The sequence below is a fragment of the Carassius carassius genome, chromosome 37 (genome assembly GCF_963082965.1).
Source record: "Carassius carassius chromosome 37, fCarCar2.1, whole genome shotgun sequence".
NCBI classification, from domain to species: domain Eukaryota; kingdom Metazoa; phylum Chordata; class Actinopteri; order Cypriniformes; family Cyprinidae; genus Carassius; species Carassius carassius.
In genome coordinates, this window is record NC_081791.1 from 26,493,352 (window position 1) to 26,510,725 (window position 17,374).

General features: G+C 32.0%; 2 protein-coding genes across 5 annotated transcripts in view; one reads left to right on the plus strand and one right to left on the minus strand.

Annotated features, from left to right (window-relative positions):
- myl9a (myosin, light chain 9a, regulatory) overlaps nt 1-17,374 on the plus strand; it is a 105,339-nt gene that overhangs the window by 1,836 nt on the left and 86,129 nt on the right. The window contains exons 3-5 of one of the 2 annotated variants that reach the window (XM_059528453.1): nt 83-244; nt 1,486-1,657; nt 1,841-2,011. In XM_059528453.1, coding sequence (XP_059384436.1) covers nt 83-244; nt 1,486-1,657; nt 1,841-1,844 — 338 coding nt within the window. In that variant the 3' untranslated portion in view covers nt 1,845-2,011. Of the gene's footprint in view, nt 1-82; nt 245-1,485; nt 1,658-1,840; nt 2,012-17,374 lie in introns of those variants that run through there. The other variant, XM_059528454.1, reaches the window with a different exon arrangement.
- Nucleotides 10,079-17,374, minus strand: part of dlgap4a (discs, large (Drosophila) homolog-associated protein 4a) — a 124,400-nt gene continuing 117,104 nt past the window's right edge. For all 3 annotated transcript variants that reach the window (XM_059528449.1, XM_059528448.1, XM_059528450.1), the window contains 4 exons: nt 14,940-15,295; nt 12,814-12,905; nt 11,606-11,758; nt 10,079-10,653 (listed from right to left, as the gene is read on the minus strand). In XM_059528449.1, the coding sequence (XP_059384432.1) occupies nt 10,432-10,653; nt 11,606-11,758; nt 12,814-12,905; nt 14,940-15,295 (823 nt within the window). In that variant the 3' untranslated portion in view covers nt 10,079-10,431. The remainder of the gene's footprint in view (nt 10,654-11,605; nt 11,759-12,813; nt 12,906-14,939; nt 15,296-17,374) is intronic.

Here is a 17,374-nt window from a genome sequence, read left to right on the forward strand (position 1 = left end):
ATATTCTGCAGGCCAAATAGCATGCAAAATATCAACCATTTCAACCAGCCCTGCATCTGAGCATTTCTTCCTGGTTCTGCAGGGAAGAACCCGTCTGACGAGTACCTGGAGGGAATGATGAGCGAAGCTCCAGGTCCCATCAACTTCACCATGTTCCTCACCATGTTTGGAGAACGTCTGAACGGCACTGATCCTGAAGACGTCATCCGAAACGCCTTCATGTGCTTCGACGAAGATGCTTCTGGTACAGCTTTTATAATGAGCTTATGTTTTAATGACCTGCTTTGTGCCATCTCAAGCTCAATGAATAGATCTAAATCATGTTTTGGTATAATTATGCCCTCATGAAGGTAAGAGGAATGACACTATGAGCCTGGTTCTCATCAGCTTATTTACTGAATAAAATCATGGAAACTGTTGATTTAATAAGATTTTCCCCTGAGAAACAAAACAAATGTTAGATAAACCAATTAAAAATAATAATTATATATATATATATATATATATATATAACATTATCACACTCAGAAAATATATATATATATATATATTTTTTTTTTTTTTTTCTGAAGTAGGTCATTACATTAAAATGAACTTTTATAGTTCCAGTTATTAAACATGTCTCATGTTCTTTTAGTTTGATCTGATGCACCAAAATAACTCAAACTTAATGAAATAATGAAATTAAAATAAATGAAATTGTTTAATGGCAAAAACACAATAAAATTACTAAACATTTGACTGAAATTAAAGTAAAAAAAAAACATAAAAATAAGTAATTCAATATATTAATAAAAACTATAATATACTATAATAATACATATAATATATCAAATACTTTCATTTAGTATTGATATTAAAATAACACTGACCATGAGGACAAATGCTTAAAAAAGCATCTTCTTGATATAAGGGGGAAAACATTCAAAATAAAATATGACCCTGGAGCACAAAAGCAGTCTTAAGTAGCACAGGTATATTTGTAGCAATAGCCAAAAAATCATTGTAATGGTCTAAATTATAGATTTTTTTTTTATGCCAAAAATCATTAGGATATTAAGTAAAGATCATGTTCCATGAAGATATTTTGTAAATTTCCTACCGTAAGTATATAAAAACGTAACTTTGATTAGTAATATGCATCGCTAAGTACTTCACTTGGACAACTTTAAAGCTGATTTTCTCAATATTTAGATATTTTTGCTCCCTCAGATTCCAGATTTTCAAATAGTTGTATCTCAGCCAAATATTGTCCTCCTAACAAACCATACATCAATGGAAAGATGATTTATTCAGATCTCCATTAAAAAAATTGACCATTATGACTGGTTTTGTGGTCCATTTAGAAAATCGTTTATATTATTATAAGAAACTGTCTTCAACTGTTTTTTGAAAGACACAAATCGCAGCTGATTTTCTGTTTAATGACTCAGAGGTTGAGATCTTCATCAGTAACCAGACAGCCTTATGTGACGTCTGTAACAGGTTTCATCCATGAGGACCATCTCCGCGAGCTGCTGACCACCATGGGTGACCGTTTCACAGATGAAGAAGTGGACGAGCTGTTTCGAGAGGCACCTATCGACAAGAAAGGAAACTTTAACTATGTGGAGTTCACTCGCATCCTCAAACACGGGGCCAAAGACAAGGACGACATGTAAAAACAGCAGCAGATTCATATACTGTATATGTCAAGCTTCAGCAGTTCAGAAACCACACTGTAATGCACTAGAAACTACTCAAAAAGCCTTAGCATGTATTCCACAGTGTGTTGGTGAGTGCTGCATGGGCAAACACACTTTAGATCCTGTATTCATATTTTCTTTCTTTGTCTCTCCAGATAAAATCCCCTGTTGTGTGTCTGTAAGAGACTGAAGCAGATGATTATGCTCTACAGAAGTCCAAAAACACCCATTAACATGAAGAAGTTCAACATATTAAGAAGCTTTACAATATAGTTTTGTCAATTTCATGTATTAACAATAAAGTTTGTACTACATTCCAGAACAAGTGATATTAAGAAATAGTATTAATTAGCAATTAGCATCATTTCAAAATAAAGACGCTTTTCCACTCTTCCACACAAAATGCACACAATTAAAAAGACCAATCCTGGTTTTCTGGCTGTAACACAAAAAGTTCACACCAAAAATGGAAGCTAATTAACCATTTACTCACCCTTCGCTCATCCAAGATTAGGATGAGTTTGTTTCTTCATCAGATTTGGAGAAATCTGCATCACTTGCTCACCAATGGAAGTGAATGGGTGCCGTCAGAATGAGAGTCTAAACAGCTGATAAAAACATCACAATAATCCACACATCACTCGAGTCCATCAGTTAACAAAATGTGAAGAGAAAAGCTGTGTGTTTGTAAGAAACAAATCCATCATCAAGACATTTTAACTTCAAACCATTGCTACCGACTAAAATATGAGTCTATAATCCATTTAATACTTCCTCGTGCAACCTGAACAATATAAAAGCAAGAAACACCACATTCGTCGCTTGCCATGTTCTTGTTAAATAAAACTTTATTTTGATTGTAAAAGAAATATTTCCCACAACAATCCTACAATCTACAGAGTGTAACGCTGTATATCTATGTTACTTTAAAACAGGTCAGCTCTGAAAAATAACAGCCATCAATGATATCTATAGTAAATCTCTCTTTCTCTGGACTCTGGAGATGTAAGAATGAGATTTGGGCCTGTATGCATATTGAATTCACTGATCCAGGATCAGATTCCATGTGTTTTTTCTTATATTGGTCACAAAAGCGCTCAAAAACAGAACCAAACTCACACGTGATTGACCAGTGCTAAGCCAACCACATCGTAATATGGCACTTTCCACAAAAACGGTACAGAAAAGGCTAGGATTTTTTAAAAGTCACACCTCAGTAGGAAAAACTATACATTATATGAGCTGTTTTGTTTTGATTTGCGTTTTAGTGCCATGTTGAAAAATAAAATAAAATCTAAGATTACGAGATTAAAGTTGAAATATTAAGAGAATAAAATGTTTTGAAATATTTCAACTTTATTCTTGAAATATTTCGACTTTACTCTCGAAGTATTATGACTTTATTCTCGAAGTATTATGACTTTATTCTCGAAGTATTATGACTTTATTCGCAAAACATTTCGACTTTATTCTCGTAGTATTACGACTTTATTCTCGTAAGATTTAAACTTTATTCTCGTAGTATTACGACTTTATTCTCGAAACATTTTGACTTTATTCTCGAAGTATTACGACTTTATTCTTGTAAAATTTAAACTTTATTCTCGTAGTATTACGACTTTATTCTTGTAAGATTTAAACTTTATTCTCGTAGTATTACGACTTTATTCTTGTAAGATTTAAACTTTATTCTCGTAGTATTACGACTTTATTCTCGTAGTATTAAGACTTTATTCTCGAAGTATTACGACTTTATTTTTTTTAAATTTAAACTTTATTCTCGTAGTATTAAGACTTTATTCTCGTAAGATTTAAACTTTATTCTCGTAGTATCACGACTTTATTCTCGAAACATTTTGACTTTATTCTCAAAGTATTACGACTTTATTCTTGTAAAATTTAAACTTTATTCTCGTAGTATTACGACTTTATTCTCGAAACATTTCGACTTTATTTTCGTAATTATTCTACTTTATTCTCGAAATATTTCGACTTTATTCTCAAAGTATTATGACTTTATTCGCAAAACATTTCGACTTTATTCTCGTAGTATTACGACTTTATTCTCGTAAGATTTAAACTTTATTCTCGTAGTATTACGACTTTATTCTTGAAACATTTTGACTTTATTCTCGAAGTATTACGACTTTATTCTTGTAAAATTTAAACTTTATTCTCGTAGTATTACGACTTTATTCTTGTAAGATTTAAACTTTATTCTCGTAGTATTACGACTTTATTCTCGAAACATTTCGACTTTATTCTCGTAGTATTACGACTTTATTCTCGAAGTATTACAACTTTATTTTTTTTTAATTTAAACTTTATTCTCGTAGTATTACGACTTTATTCTCATAAGATTTAAACTTTATTCTCGTAGTATTACGACTTTATTCTCGAAACATTTTGACTTTATTCTCAAAGTATTACGACTTTATTCTTGTAAAATTTAAACTTTATTCTCGTAGTATTACGACTTTATTCTTGAAACATTTCGACTTTATTTTCGTAATAATTCTACTTTATTCTCGAAATATTTCGACTATTCTCGAAATATTTCGACTTTATTCTCGAAGTATTATGACTTTATTCTCAAAGTATTATGACTTTATTCGCAAAACATTTCGACTTTATTCTCGTAGTATTACGACTTTATTCTCGAAGTATTACAACTTTATTTTTTTTAAATTTAAACTTTATTCTCGTAGTATTACGACTTTATTCTCATAAGATTTAAACTTTATTCTCGTAGTATTACGACTTTATTCTCGAAACATTTTGACTTTATTCTCAAAGTATTACGACTTTATTCTTGTAAAATTTAAACTTTATTCTCGTAGTATTACGACTTTATTCTTGAAACATTTCGACTTTATTTTGGTAATAATTCTACTTTATTCTCGAAATATTTCGACTATTCTCGAAATATTTCGACTTTATTCTCAAAGTATTATGACTTTATTCTCAAAGTATTACGACTTTATTCGCAAAACATTTCGACTTTATTCTTGTAGTATTATGATTTTATTCTCGTAAGATTTAAACTTTATTCTTGTAGTATTACGACTTTATTCTCTAAACATTTCGACTTTATTCTCGAAGTATTGCGACTTTATTCTTGTAAAATTTAAACTTTATTCTCATAGTATTACGACTTATTATTCTCGAAACATTTCGACTTTATTTTTGTAATAATTCTACTTTATTCTCGAAATATTTAGACTATTCTCGCAATATTTAGACTTTATTCTGGAAACATTTCGACTTTATTTTCTCAATAATTCTACTTTATTCTCGAAATATTTCGACTTTATTCTTGAAACATTTTGACTTTATTCTCATTGTATTACGACTTCTCGAAATATTTTGACTTTATTCTCGAAACATTTCGACTTTATTTTCTTAATTCTACTTTATTCTGGAAATATTTCGACTTTACTTTCTTAATAATTCTACTTTATTCTCGTAATATTCAACTTTTTTCTCGAAACATTTCAACATTATTCTCTTAATATTTAGATTTTTATCTTGTAATCTTAGAATTTTTTTTCAACGTGGCACTAAAACACCGTCGTAATAATCAGTATTTGAAATCCTCTTACCAAATATTTAGACAAACCCTGGCATGTTTTTTTTTTCTTTCTTTTTTTCTAGCAATAAACTTCCTTTAAAGAAAGCATAGTGTAACGGTCAAATATGATCACGTGATCCTCGATAACCAATCACATAACGGTCTTGACGTAAGTTGCGCGTGGTTACCATAAAAATCAATGAGAATTACCATAAACTGAATTCTATCTGTCACAAATTTGTCCGTGAGTTCTCTTATAAAAGCAGCGGTTTTTCCGTTGTAAACTCTAAAAATAGATCAATCCAAATTAATGTTTAATCCCGAACATGTTCAGTAATTCACTGTTTTCACACAAAATCGGTTTATTCAGATTAGTGAAGCCTTTCCTCCATTGACATTCATTCAAAACGGCATCTGGTCTCCTATATGTTTTGCTAACATTTGTTTCTGCCGCAAAGTAATCTATACACAATAAACATAAGTCTGATTTTGAAACCAAGGTATTTTTTTAATATATTTATTTAATATTTGAAAACCTTACTTAATTTCTTCAAACGGCTTGATCTTGACAAATGCTGTCAACATTATAATTTGTGTAAAAAATACTATAATTGAACGAAATTATTTACATGCTTCCAGCCACCTTGTCCAAAATGACATCACTTCCTGTGTGTCACAGTTTGAATTGGGGCAAATCAAAGTAATTTGAGCTACACTGCTAAGTTAAATATTTGTCAAAAGTTACTTAAATGTAGACCTACATTTTTTTTTATCTATATTAAATACAGCATTTTAGTATTTTCAAACTATCTCAACTATGAAAGTGCCATTTAAATCTACTAAAGCAGTTGATTTAACACTGGGTATTCACTATAAACACAAACAAAAGTGCAAGGAACAACCTGATGGCTTGGACAAACACATACTGTAATGTATGAAAGTTTCCATATCGGCCCTCGCCAGTCAAGCACTTGAGCTATTTCTCTCCAAAGTTAGCATAAGAACAACATGACCATGTGAAATACATTTGATTTGTGTCCATTCACAATGTCCTTCAAAAAAATCTGAAGCATCACCTGTATAAAAAAAAAAAACAATGGAAAGAAAATAAAAAATGTATATAGAGGCAGGCGAGATGTCCGTTGAAAGTGTGTTGAGTCCTGTGTAGCCCTATTAAGATCTGATGGGTTTGAGTTCATTGATATTCAATAATCAGTCCTTCCACAGGAACACGAAAGCTTTACGACTCTGACATTGCTATGACACACAGAGTTCAGAGAGTTGTGCTGCGTATCAGTGCCTGTTGGAGAAGCAGGTCAGGAAACATGAGAACAGAAAAACAGGTCAAAGATGAACACGAACAAACTGAACACTCACACGCCTGAAACACACTTTTCATCTAAGAAATGGTAACCTAAGATGCTACTTTATTGCTCAAGTCAATTGTGTGAAATGTTTGATGAATTTGAGCATTCTGATCTGTGACCGGGCCAGAAACTGATCAAACTCATATCTGTAATCAAACGTTATGTTGAAATCAATACACAAACCGAATATGAATGGTTCAACTCCGCTTAACAAATATTAAACTTTTGCATCAATCAGAGCAGAAAATGCTTATGCTTCACTATAGTTCTTAGGAAATTATTCAGATGAATTTTGATTGAGAAATGAATTAATAATTGGGTTTCTATCAACCGAATTTGAACATAAAGACAGGCACGGTTTGTAACTTGATTGTGCAAGGCTTTCGGTTTCATCCACTTCCACACTGCTGAAGAAAACAACAGAAACCCTCAGAGTTTGTAATGCTTTTAATGGTTATAATGGGAACTGTGTTTAATGGAACCTGAAGTGGTGGACTACTTTACAGGGTTGCCAAGTCTGTATAACAAAACCAGACCAAAGATCAAATTAAAAAAATAGCCTAAAACAACTATCAAAAATCAACTCATGGACTTCCGTACCTAAACTACATATTAAACACAATTTCAACTTGAACTCCACTAGTGACTGTTTGTTTTCATAAAGGAGCTCGAAAGCCCTTCCCACAAAACACATCGTTTAGAACAGGTTTATTATTAGTAATAATACAGTAATCATGCAGTATGTGAATTTTTAAACCACAGAAGAAGAAAAAAAATCAATGTGGCACCAGTTTACCAGAAAACTGCAGACCTGGCAACCCTGCTACTGGAAGCCATTAGGAAATGGTTAAGTGTGAATGGTTTGTAATGCATGTAGTGGAAACAATTGGAAGTTCTGTGACAGTTTCTATTGTTTCGTTAGTTTTTTTTCAGCAGGGATGAACAGATCCCTTGAAGATTGATAGCTCAGTCAGATTGCAGGAAGTTTTGATCTAATTGCTAACAGCAGTGTAGATTTTATCTGATCTGTTTAACACAAAATGATTAACTATGTTGATTTCAACTACTTTCTCAATCAGATGCAGAACACATTGCGCAGTGCTTTATTAACGCCTTACAAACTGATCAGTGGAGGAGACTTAAAGGTGCTTAATGTAAGATTTTGACACTAATAAAGCATAAAAAAACATGTTTGCAGATATTTAAGAAATATGATGAAGTTAACATACTTGTTTATCTGAAAATCAATGCTACAGTCAGTTAATCTCCTTTGAAAATGTGTGTTCTGGGCCAGAATGTCGGCCTCTGTTTGGTTTGTCACCCACCCACTGCCAGTTTACCCAATTGTATCTCGGCGCTCCGGGTTGCAGTTGGAGGAGAAAACAGCATATTTCATTTTATTAATCATCAAGTGAACTCATTCCAGTTTGTGTTGTCAATCTGGCAACCTGAGTGTGCCTCAGGTCTGAGGAGGAGGAGCAGGGTAAAAAAAAAAAACCCTCTCCAATATTTTGAATTTGGACTGCAATACCTAGTTCAACCACTCGGTGTCAATCCTACATACAGCACCTTTAAGAGTGGGGAAAAATTTAATTCCAGAATAATTTTAAATATGTGATCCAGGGAAAAACGCCACTTATAAGTTATTTTCTGGAGAACATGCACGAAATTTTGTTAAAAAAAAAAAAAAAAAGTCAAGGGAACATATTAACATTACTTTCAGAATGTAAAGTTGCATTAGATTCAATTGGCTTGATGAAAATCAGTGCATGTGAAAATGGCTTTAAAAACATTTTCTTCTGCAGAACAAAAACTTAAAGTGATTATTTTTAAACGATCACATTCTAATATGCTGTTTTGCTGCTCATGATTTTTTTTTTTTTGAAAATCGCTTTATATTTCTGCGGAAAAATTAAACATTTCGTTTTCAGGATTCTCTCATGAATGAGTTACCAAAAACAGCATTTATATACAATATAAATATTTCCCAACATAAATGTCTTTACGGTCACTTTTGATTCCTAATATATATATCTTATTTAACCCAAACTTTTAAATGTCATGCATCATGGTTTCCACAAAAATATGAAACCGCAAAAGCCTTTCTCAACTCTTGTTCAGGGCGAGTCCAGGATGAATAACTCGTGATGACTGTGACTCGTGTTCAGAGACTCATCGTCTACATGTGGAATCCAGACTAAAGCAAGTTTGAACTGAATGCACCACACAAACCATTAAAATCAAGCTTCTGAAACACAGACGTGAGTCAGCGGGAAGCTTCGAGGTCTGATACAGATCTGATGCACTTAAAGGAGTCGTTCACTCAAAAATGACCATTTGGAGAGAATCTACTCACCCAATCACTTCTCAGGCCAAGCCAGATGAAAATGAGTTTCATCAGCACAGATGTATTTTAGAAAGCAATATAATTGATACAGGACTCGTATTTAAGCCAGAAACCACAATATCAAGTTAAAACGTCTTAATAATGGACTTGTTTCTTAAAAACACACCACTTTTGGCTTCACAAGACATTAACTGATGATCTGGAGTGATGTGTGGATTATTGTGATGTTTTTATCAGCCGTTTGGACTCTCATTCTGACGGCACCCATTCACATCCATTTGTGATCCATAGTGATGGAATGCTACATTTTTCCAAATCTGATGAAGAAACAAACTCATCTACATCTTGGATGGCCTGAAGGTGAGAACATTTCCAGCAAATTTTTGGATGAACTATTCCTTTAATGCTTATAATGGAATACAAACTCTGAAAAATGAACAAATTGTTAACGAAACTGGCATCAAATTTCATTTCCCTCCTTTGGCACATGAAGAAACGGATCATAATGGTGACGTGTGGTAAAATCTTTCTAACCTAGTTTAATACGTACCAAAAACAAGAATCAAAGCATTTGTGTAAGTACCAACAAATCTGATAACAACCTTTCAAAATCAGCAAGTTCTGGGTGACGGAAGTTTTTAATATCGGACAAAGAAAATGATAATTTAAAAAAAACATCTTCGATCACAAATGACGGGCTCTGATTGGTCACACATACCGAAACCGTGTGCTGGAAACACATGGAATGACTGGACAACAAAAACACATTGAAATTAGAATAATATTAATATTACAAAACAGACTTGGCCCAAGTAAAAATCTGGACATTGTTGTCGAGTTTTTAAAACATTCATCGTAAAAACAAAGTGGAGTGGTCATGTTTGAACCCTATTAAATAAGCAGAGACCGGGTCGTGCTCCGAGCGCTTTTACGTGAAAACAAACCAAGCTGGACGTGTTTCTGTGTTCAACTTTACTGGAGTGAATCAAACACAACGAGTGGAGTGAGTGCTAAAATCAGCTTCCGACGGCGATCCGCTTCAAGTATCGCTGTACCGTCCAAACATTTCCATTCGAGCGAGAACGTCACGCATCGGTGCTCCAAAACCTGGTGGGAAAGGGAACTGAACAGAGAGCAGGAAGACAAGTGCACAGGTGCGGGGTCCTGAGTGCATGCTGTGGGTCATGTGACGTGTGAAGCGGGTCAAGGGTCTGAGATCTAAAGTCTTTTCATCAGAGATATTAGCACAATTTACAGACAAAGTCTTGATATAGTTCCATGAGATAATTAACTTTTAGAACATTTAGAATTTTAACAAGGGGGAATTAACGTCGAGGGAAGGTTCTTCTGTGGCAGCGTTCCAATCCACTTTTTTTGCTCTTCAGATTTCGTTTTTTTTTGCTCGTGTGGTTTCCGACCCCCCGGTGCGTGTGTCCTCGTCAGGAGTTTGTTATTTTGGGGTTAGAGTCGCGTCTGAGCCTCGGGGACGTAGATCTCGATGCTCTCTGCGCTCTCGGTGGCAGAGTTCTGTCGTTCGGAAACGGCTCGCTTGGCCGCCATCAGTCGCTTTCTGGCCTCCTGACGCTGTTTGTCGGCCAGCGAGTCGCTGCTCTTCTCCTTTCCTCCGCTGGGTTTGACCTTCACCGTCTTCTTTGGTGTGTGGGACGGAGCCGACTTCTCCTCCTGAAGACATGCATTCAAGAATTAAACTCTGCTTCTGTTAAATACTACTAAGAAGCTGAAGATCAGTTATATAAAGAGTGTATATATACACACACACACACACACACACACACACACACTTATAAAATTAAATCTGTAATAAACATTAAAGATGTTATCTTTTTAAAAACTAATATAAATTAACAATAAATCAAATGTGAATGATATTTAATCAATTGAAAATTTTAACTGTTAAAATGCATTCCAGCTTATATGAAACTGTACTAAATAAAATTCATTTATAAAACACATTATACTAATATAATAAATAACTTTTTAGAATCAAATACAAATAGAATACAATATATAAAACTAAGTTATTTATAACAAATACAGGAAGGTATAGACTAAACTAAATATTACATTTCAATAAAATACATATTCCAAATTATCAAAGGAAATATTAAAATAGTATGAATTAATATACATTTTTAACACCCCCCCCACCCAAAAAAAATAATTTGATTAGAAAATATAAATTATTTAGATTAATAAAAATATATCACATCACTAATTTTACTTTTAAAACTTAAAAAAAAAATATTAGCTTATATTTAAATATGAAAAAACAATACATTTTGTACATAAATATTAAATATTATTTATAAAATAAAAAAATGCATATAAAATATAAAAGTATGCATACAATAAATAGATTACCATTATTTTTTTTAACAATAGTGAACTATTTACTACATAAACACTATACCAAAAAATACAATATATTCTGCCTACTTTTTGTTTTGTTTTTTTTGGGGCAAAATAACCAACACTACATATTCATCATGTGATGTTATTATAGATGGCTGGCTCCATGTGGTGACACGGAAGTTCTAGATCTAAAAGCTGAAGTATATCCACAAACCACAAACCAGACAAAAGTTAGGATGTTGGAAAGGTTTGTCAGAGGAACCTTTTTGTCCTGGGTCTCGCACATCTTCCAGTCGTTGGACTTGAGGAGGTGCAGCTCGTCAAACTTCATGCTGATGTCTTCGATGGAGAGCTGCAGCAGATCCCAGAACCCGGCCAGATCCTGCGCTGTGGGCCGCGGCTGAGCGCTCGCATCCTGACCGGAAACACACACACACACCAGTCATCAGACTACTGCACTGCTTCAATGAGACTACACAGAAGAATCCAGCAGAATAAAGCAGTGATGTGTCTGTAATAGAGACAGACATCCAGCAGAGGGCGCTGATCTCCAGCACTTCTGCAAAGACATGCGTGTCTAAGTACATGAAGAATAACTAATATATGATAACGAGTAGATTTAATCCAACAGGATTTTAGTTTAACTAATGCAACAAACTAAAATAAATAATAATAATAATAAATAATAAATGTATGTATACAGTATGTTTTAAGATTAATGACAATTTTCTATTTATGTGTAAGAATACACTATACTTACACATAAATAGAAAATTGTCATTCATCTTAAAACATAGTTACTAATTTAATAATTATAGTTATAAGAATAAAGATTAAATAATGATAATTCTTTATTCACAATATATATTAGGAATAAATTTTAAAAAAGACAATAAAAAATATAAATGATATACTTTTTATTTGTATATTATTCGTCCTGCAGCCAGCAGAAAAATAAATAGATTCATTAATAATAATTACAAAAGCATCTATAAAATATAGCTAAAGAAACATTAATTAATATATACCTTATTAACATTTAATTCATTTATATACACAATCAATTCTCATAAATCTTTAAATATATAATTGCAAATAAAAAAATAATAATAACTGTCAATCAAGAAAATATACCTAATATACACACACAACTAAAATAAGTATTAATGAAAACAATAAAAAGTTATATAATTATATACTTTTAATTTTTTATTACTTGTATACATTAAGATTTGGATTCACACTTCTAGATAGATACAATTTGTTTTAAATATTAACAATATTATATTATAAGTGTATTGTTTTAATTACAAAAATATATAAACACTACATTACAATAATCAGAAACACTTTAAAAAGGTTTTTGTTAATTAAAAAAAAAAAAAACTCAAAAGCAAGACGTTTGGGGGGTTATATATATATATGTGTGTGTGACCCTGTGAGTGAAGAGGGTGTTATAGAGACACTCACCAGGTTCTGCTCACAGAGACCCTGAAACTGCTTGAACTTCTGAGACATCAAGAGCTGAGCACTTCCTACGGCACTGCGCACCTTTCCCAAAACTACAGCGACACGGAGAGACCATAGCTCATCATCATCATCATCATCATCATCTCTCTCTCTCCACTCCTCCCAGGTAAAACCCTAATGACTTTAATCGCCGGCTCCAGGAGCCAGAATTAGCAGACGAGAGAAAGGCTGGTTAATGAGGGACTGATATCATCCATTATTCAAGGATCCGCTGGGCATCTGAAAGAAGCTCTAGAGATTCCTGCACATTCATTTCACTGAAACAGGTCTAAAACAGGGTTTCAGGTAAATATGGTAGAAAAGTTCATTAAAGGTAGTTATTCACAGATCGGCAAAGATGACGTGCATAATTAACTTCACACTGAGACAGTAAGTTTTACTGAAAATTGTTACCTTTAATACTATTTTTATTTATTTTTTTAAAGTAAGAAAAAAGTTACAAATTAATTAAAAGGGATACGAATTGTTGAATAAAGTCGTTATTTTTGTTTTCTTCTCATTCAAAAAGTATTATCTTTGCTTCATAACATTACTGTTGAACCACTGATGGCAGATGGAGTATTCTGACGATGATTTTCATACTTTTCGGGACCTTGACAGTGTAAGTTACTTGGCAGTCTATGGGACAGTCACAAGCCTCCCGGTTTTCATCCTAAATATCTTTAATTGTTCCTAAGACGAGCAAAGCTTTTACAGGTTGGAGCGACATGGGGGTAATTTTCATTTTGGGGTGGAGTATCCCTTTAAGGGCAAGTGGTAATAAAAATGTAAAAAAAAAAAAAAAAAAATCTAAATAAATAAATATATACATATGTATTTTTTTTTTATTCTTTAAAGTATAAAATTATACTTGCACACAAATTTACATACACACTTGTATATTTATATAAAAAGATAAAAAAATTGTTTTATCATGTATATAATAAAATAATTATATTATATATAAATTAAGCATCATAATAATGCCAATTTATTCCACCCTTTATTAAATTATTTATTTAGTTTTTGTTATTTTTATAAGTGGTAATAGTAGTGTTAATTATTATATCATTATTCAGGCTGGGTACCATTTGAATTTTAGCGATTCTGATTCTTTTCGATTACAATGTGATTAAAAAAAAATTATGAATCTCTTTTTGCAAACCATTTAGTTGCAGCTGATTACCATTTTCATGGTAATGCAATGTTTGATTTTAAAATGGGTTTTAAAGCATGAAATTTAGCGATTTCAAGTGATATATAATTTCTGATGATTTCTAAAATGTGATAAGAGAAAAAGGCAACAAAGAAGACTTTTTTTTTTTGACAAAGGTCAGAACTCCTTGTTATGATGTAGGTTTTTGAGGTGCACTCTTGCCATAAATTAATTAATTATTTTCCTACATAATAAATAAATAATAAAAAAGATAAGATATGTATTTAAAATTCTTAGACCTTTCCAATGATATATAGTTTGTCTTGATTCGATCAGGATTTAATTGTAATATAGTGAAGTAAACGTAGGCATCCCACCGAGGGGCCAGGTGAAAATTAACAGGATAATAATCAATATTATTATAAAACACCAACAGTTATTATTAATATTTTTGATTAGATAATGAAATTCATTGTCAGCTATTTTTTATTATCTATTGTAAGTTAATCAACTTAATAGATTTCTTGATAAACTGAAAAATAAAACTAATTAATTGCATATTTTAATAACATGATCTTAACTGTCACTCACGTTTTTGTAAATTATTATAATTCATGACTGAAAACATTTTTTAACATGATATTGATGTACCGTTTACATGGTAATGCAATGTCTGATTTTAAAATGGGTTTTAAAAGTTAATTTTTAACAAAAAACATTGGTAAAATATATATTTGGGAGTCTTAGACCTTTCCAACAATGATTAGATTCGAATTGTTTGTAATATAGTGACGTAACCGTAGGCGTCCCGTATTCGGGACGGGGTGACAGTTAAGGGGTTAAACAGAGGGCTAATACAATTAATTGTCATTTATTTTTATTATTGATTAGTTAAAAAATTAAACTGATTTTTTATTTAGATTAGACTCACCCTCCTCTGACAGCGGTTTGTCTTTGGTCTCCTGCTCCATCTGCTGACACCAGGCCTCCATGCGCTCTGTCTCGGCCTGAAGAAGTTTCTGGAACCAGCACCCGTCCCTGAGGCACGCCGCACCCCCAGGCTGTTCCACGGCCCCGTTCATGCTCCCAGCCTGCAGAGACGGGTCGGGCGGCGGGAGGGAGGACGGGTCCAGCGCTGGGTCCAGCTTCTCCTGCAGCGAGGGTTTGAGAATGCTGCCGCAGTCCAGACTCTGGTGGGGCGTCTTGTTCTGCGAGGGTTTACCGTCGGACTGAGATTCGGCCTCCGTCGTCTCCTGTCTAGACGCCATGCTAGTGTAGCGACTGAGTCTAGACACACAGAGAGAAGAGACCCATTAAAAGACACTCAAACTACACCCTTCCATTAGTTTATGAATCCATTATCTGAAAAAATAAAACAGCTGAAAGTACATTCCTTGTGGAAATGGCTTCTTCACACCATAATGTCCTACTTCTAAAACATGCATTTTATCAGAGATTTAGTAATTTAATCACAAAATAAAGTTTTATCATTCTATCATTTTCAAATAAAATTGACATCATGATTATACATTTCTTTAAATATTATAATTTATATGGGGGAAAAAAACTGTTTAAGAGAAACCAAATAACAAGGAATAATAAAATTATAAAAAAAAAAGTGTCACAAAATTAGCAATTATAAATTCACATTTTTCAGAAATATTGTAATTTAAAAATAAAACTATTTTTTAAATTCTATAAAATTTTATTTTATTTTTTTTCATATGATGAATAAATAGTTTTTAATAATTTATATTTTGTATGTATTCATTTTGTACATCAAGGGCAAAAAATACATTTCTAATTTGTAAAAATATAAATAAATACAATTATATACACATACATATATACATATACATATATATATATATATATATATATATATATACACACACATATATATATATATATACACACACATATATATTATATATATATATATATATATATATATATATATATATATATATATATATATATATATATATATAATATATAAACTGTATAAGCCTTAATTATGAAATCCTAAATATAAATTTACCGTTAAACTATTTTTATAAAACTAAAAATGCATTCTTAATCATTATTATGCATTTCTTTACATACTGTAATTTAAAAATACAATTAAAATATATTATTATATTAGACCACCAACAAATTGTTTCATCATTCTTATTACACTATTATTCAGTTTTGTACATCAAGGACATAAGAATACTTAATTGTTTTTCTATTTTAAATTCTACAACTTCAAATATGTTCATATAAACATGATATTATGATCATGCATTTATTTAAATACTATAATTAAAAAATACAACCAAAATATTCAGAAATCTACAAAAGTTGTTTTGTCAGTCATTATCCTTTCTCGTTTACTACAGTTCAGTGGATCTGGAGGCGGGGCTATTTTGCATATTCATAGATCTGTGTATAGTAAATGAGGAAAGAGTGTACGGTTACATTCAAGATACTTTAAAGCAACACTATGTAACACTTGTATATAAAATGAAATATAATGAAAGAGTACATCATAAATTCATCTACCAAACCGCCTATTTGTCTTATCCCAAATCACTACGTTACATTTATAATAAGTGATTATTTTTGGACTATTGTAGCCTGGTTGGGTCTTCAAATTAAATCAACAGTTTCCTTTCAAGACTTGGAAAAAGTTATTCATGCATTTATCACATCAGGATTGGACTACAGTAATTCCCTATACCTAGGTCTTCCCCAATCTTCACTGGCTCGTTTGCAGATGGTCAGGAATGCAGCGGACAGATTGTTAACCAGTGCAAAAAAACGTGATCATATCGCTCCACTGGCTTCCTGTCTCCTTTAGAATTCAATTTAAATTCATTTTTATTCTATGGCCTTTTCTAATTTCTAATTTATGGATTAGTGTTGTTATCTTGGATTTAATTTGTATTTTATTTCATACTTTACTGTATTTTATGATTGTTTTGTACAGCACTTTGGTCAGTGTAAGCTGAATGTAAATGTGCCCTATAAATAAAATTTACGTTTTTTTTTTTTTTTTTTTTGTATCATTTTGATGATCAAAGATGAGTTTTATGGGATAAAAATATTTGATTACAGGACTTTAAAATGAAAAAATACTAGATGGGAGAACTAAATTAGAGAAATCAAACGAAACAACTAACAACACCGCTTTATTCATTTGTTATTATATTTTAACTTATTAAGAATTTTAAATCTATTTATAAATATCAATTTGACAAATAAAGAGAAAATAAAAAGAGACTGGGAAGTCAGGCCGGGAGAAAGACAGACAGCTGGTGTGTGGGACACAGCACACTTACAGAGAGACAAGTAAATCAGAGCGATGGAGAGATATGAAAA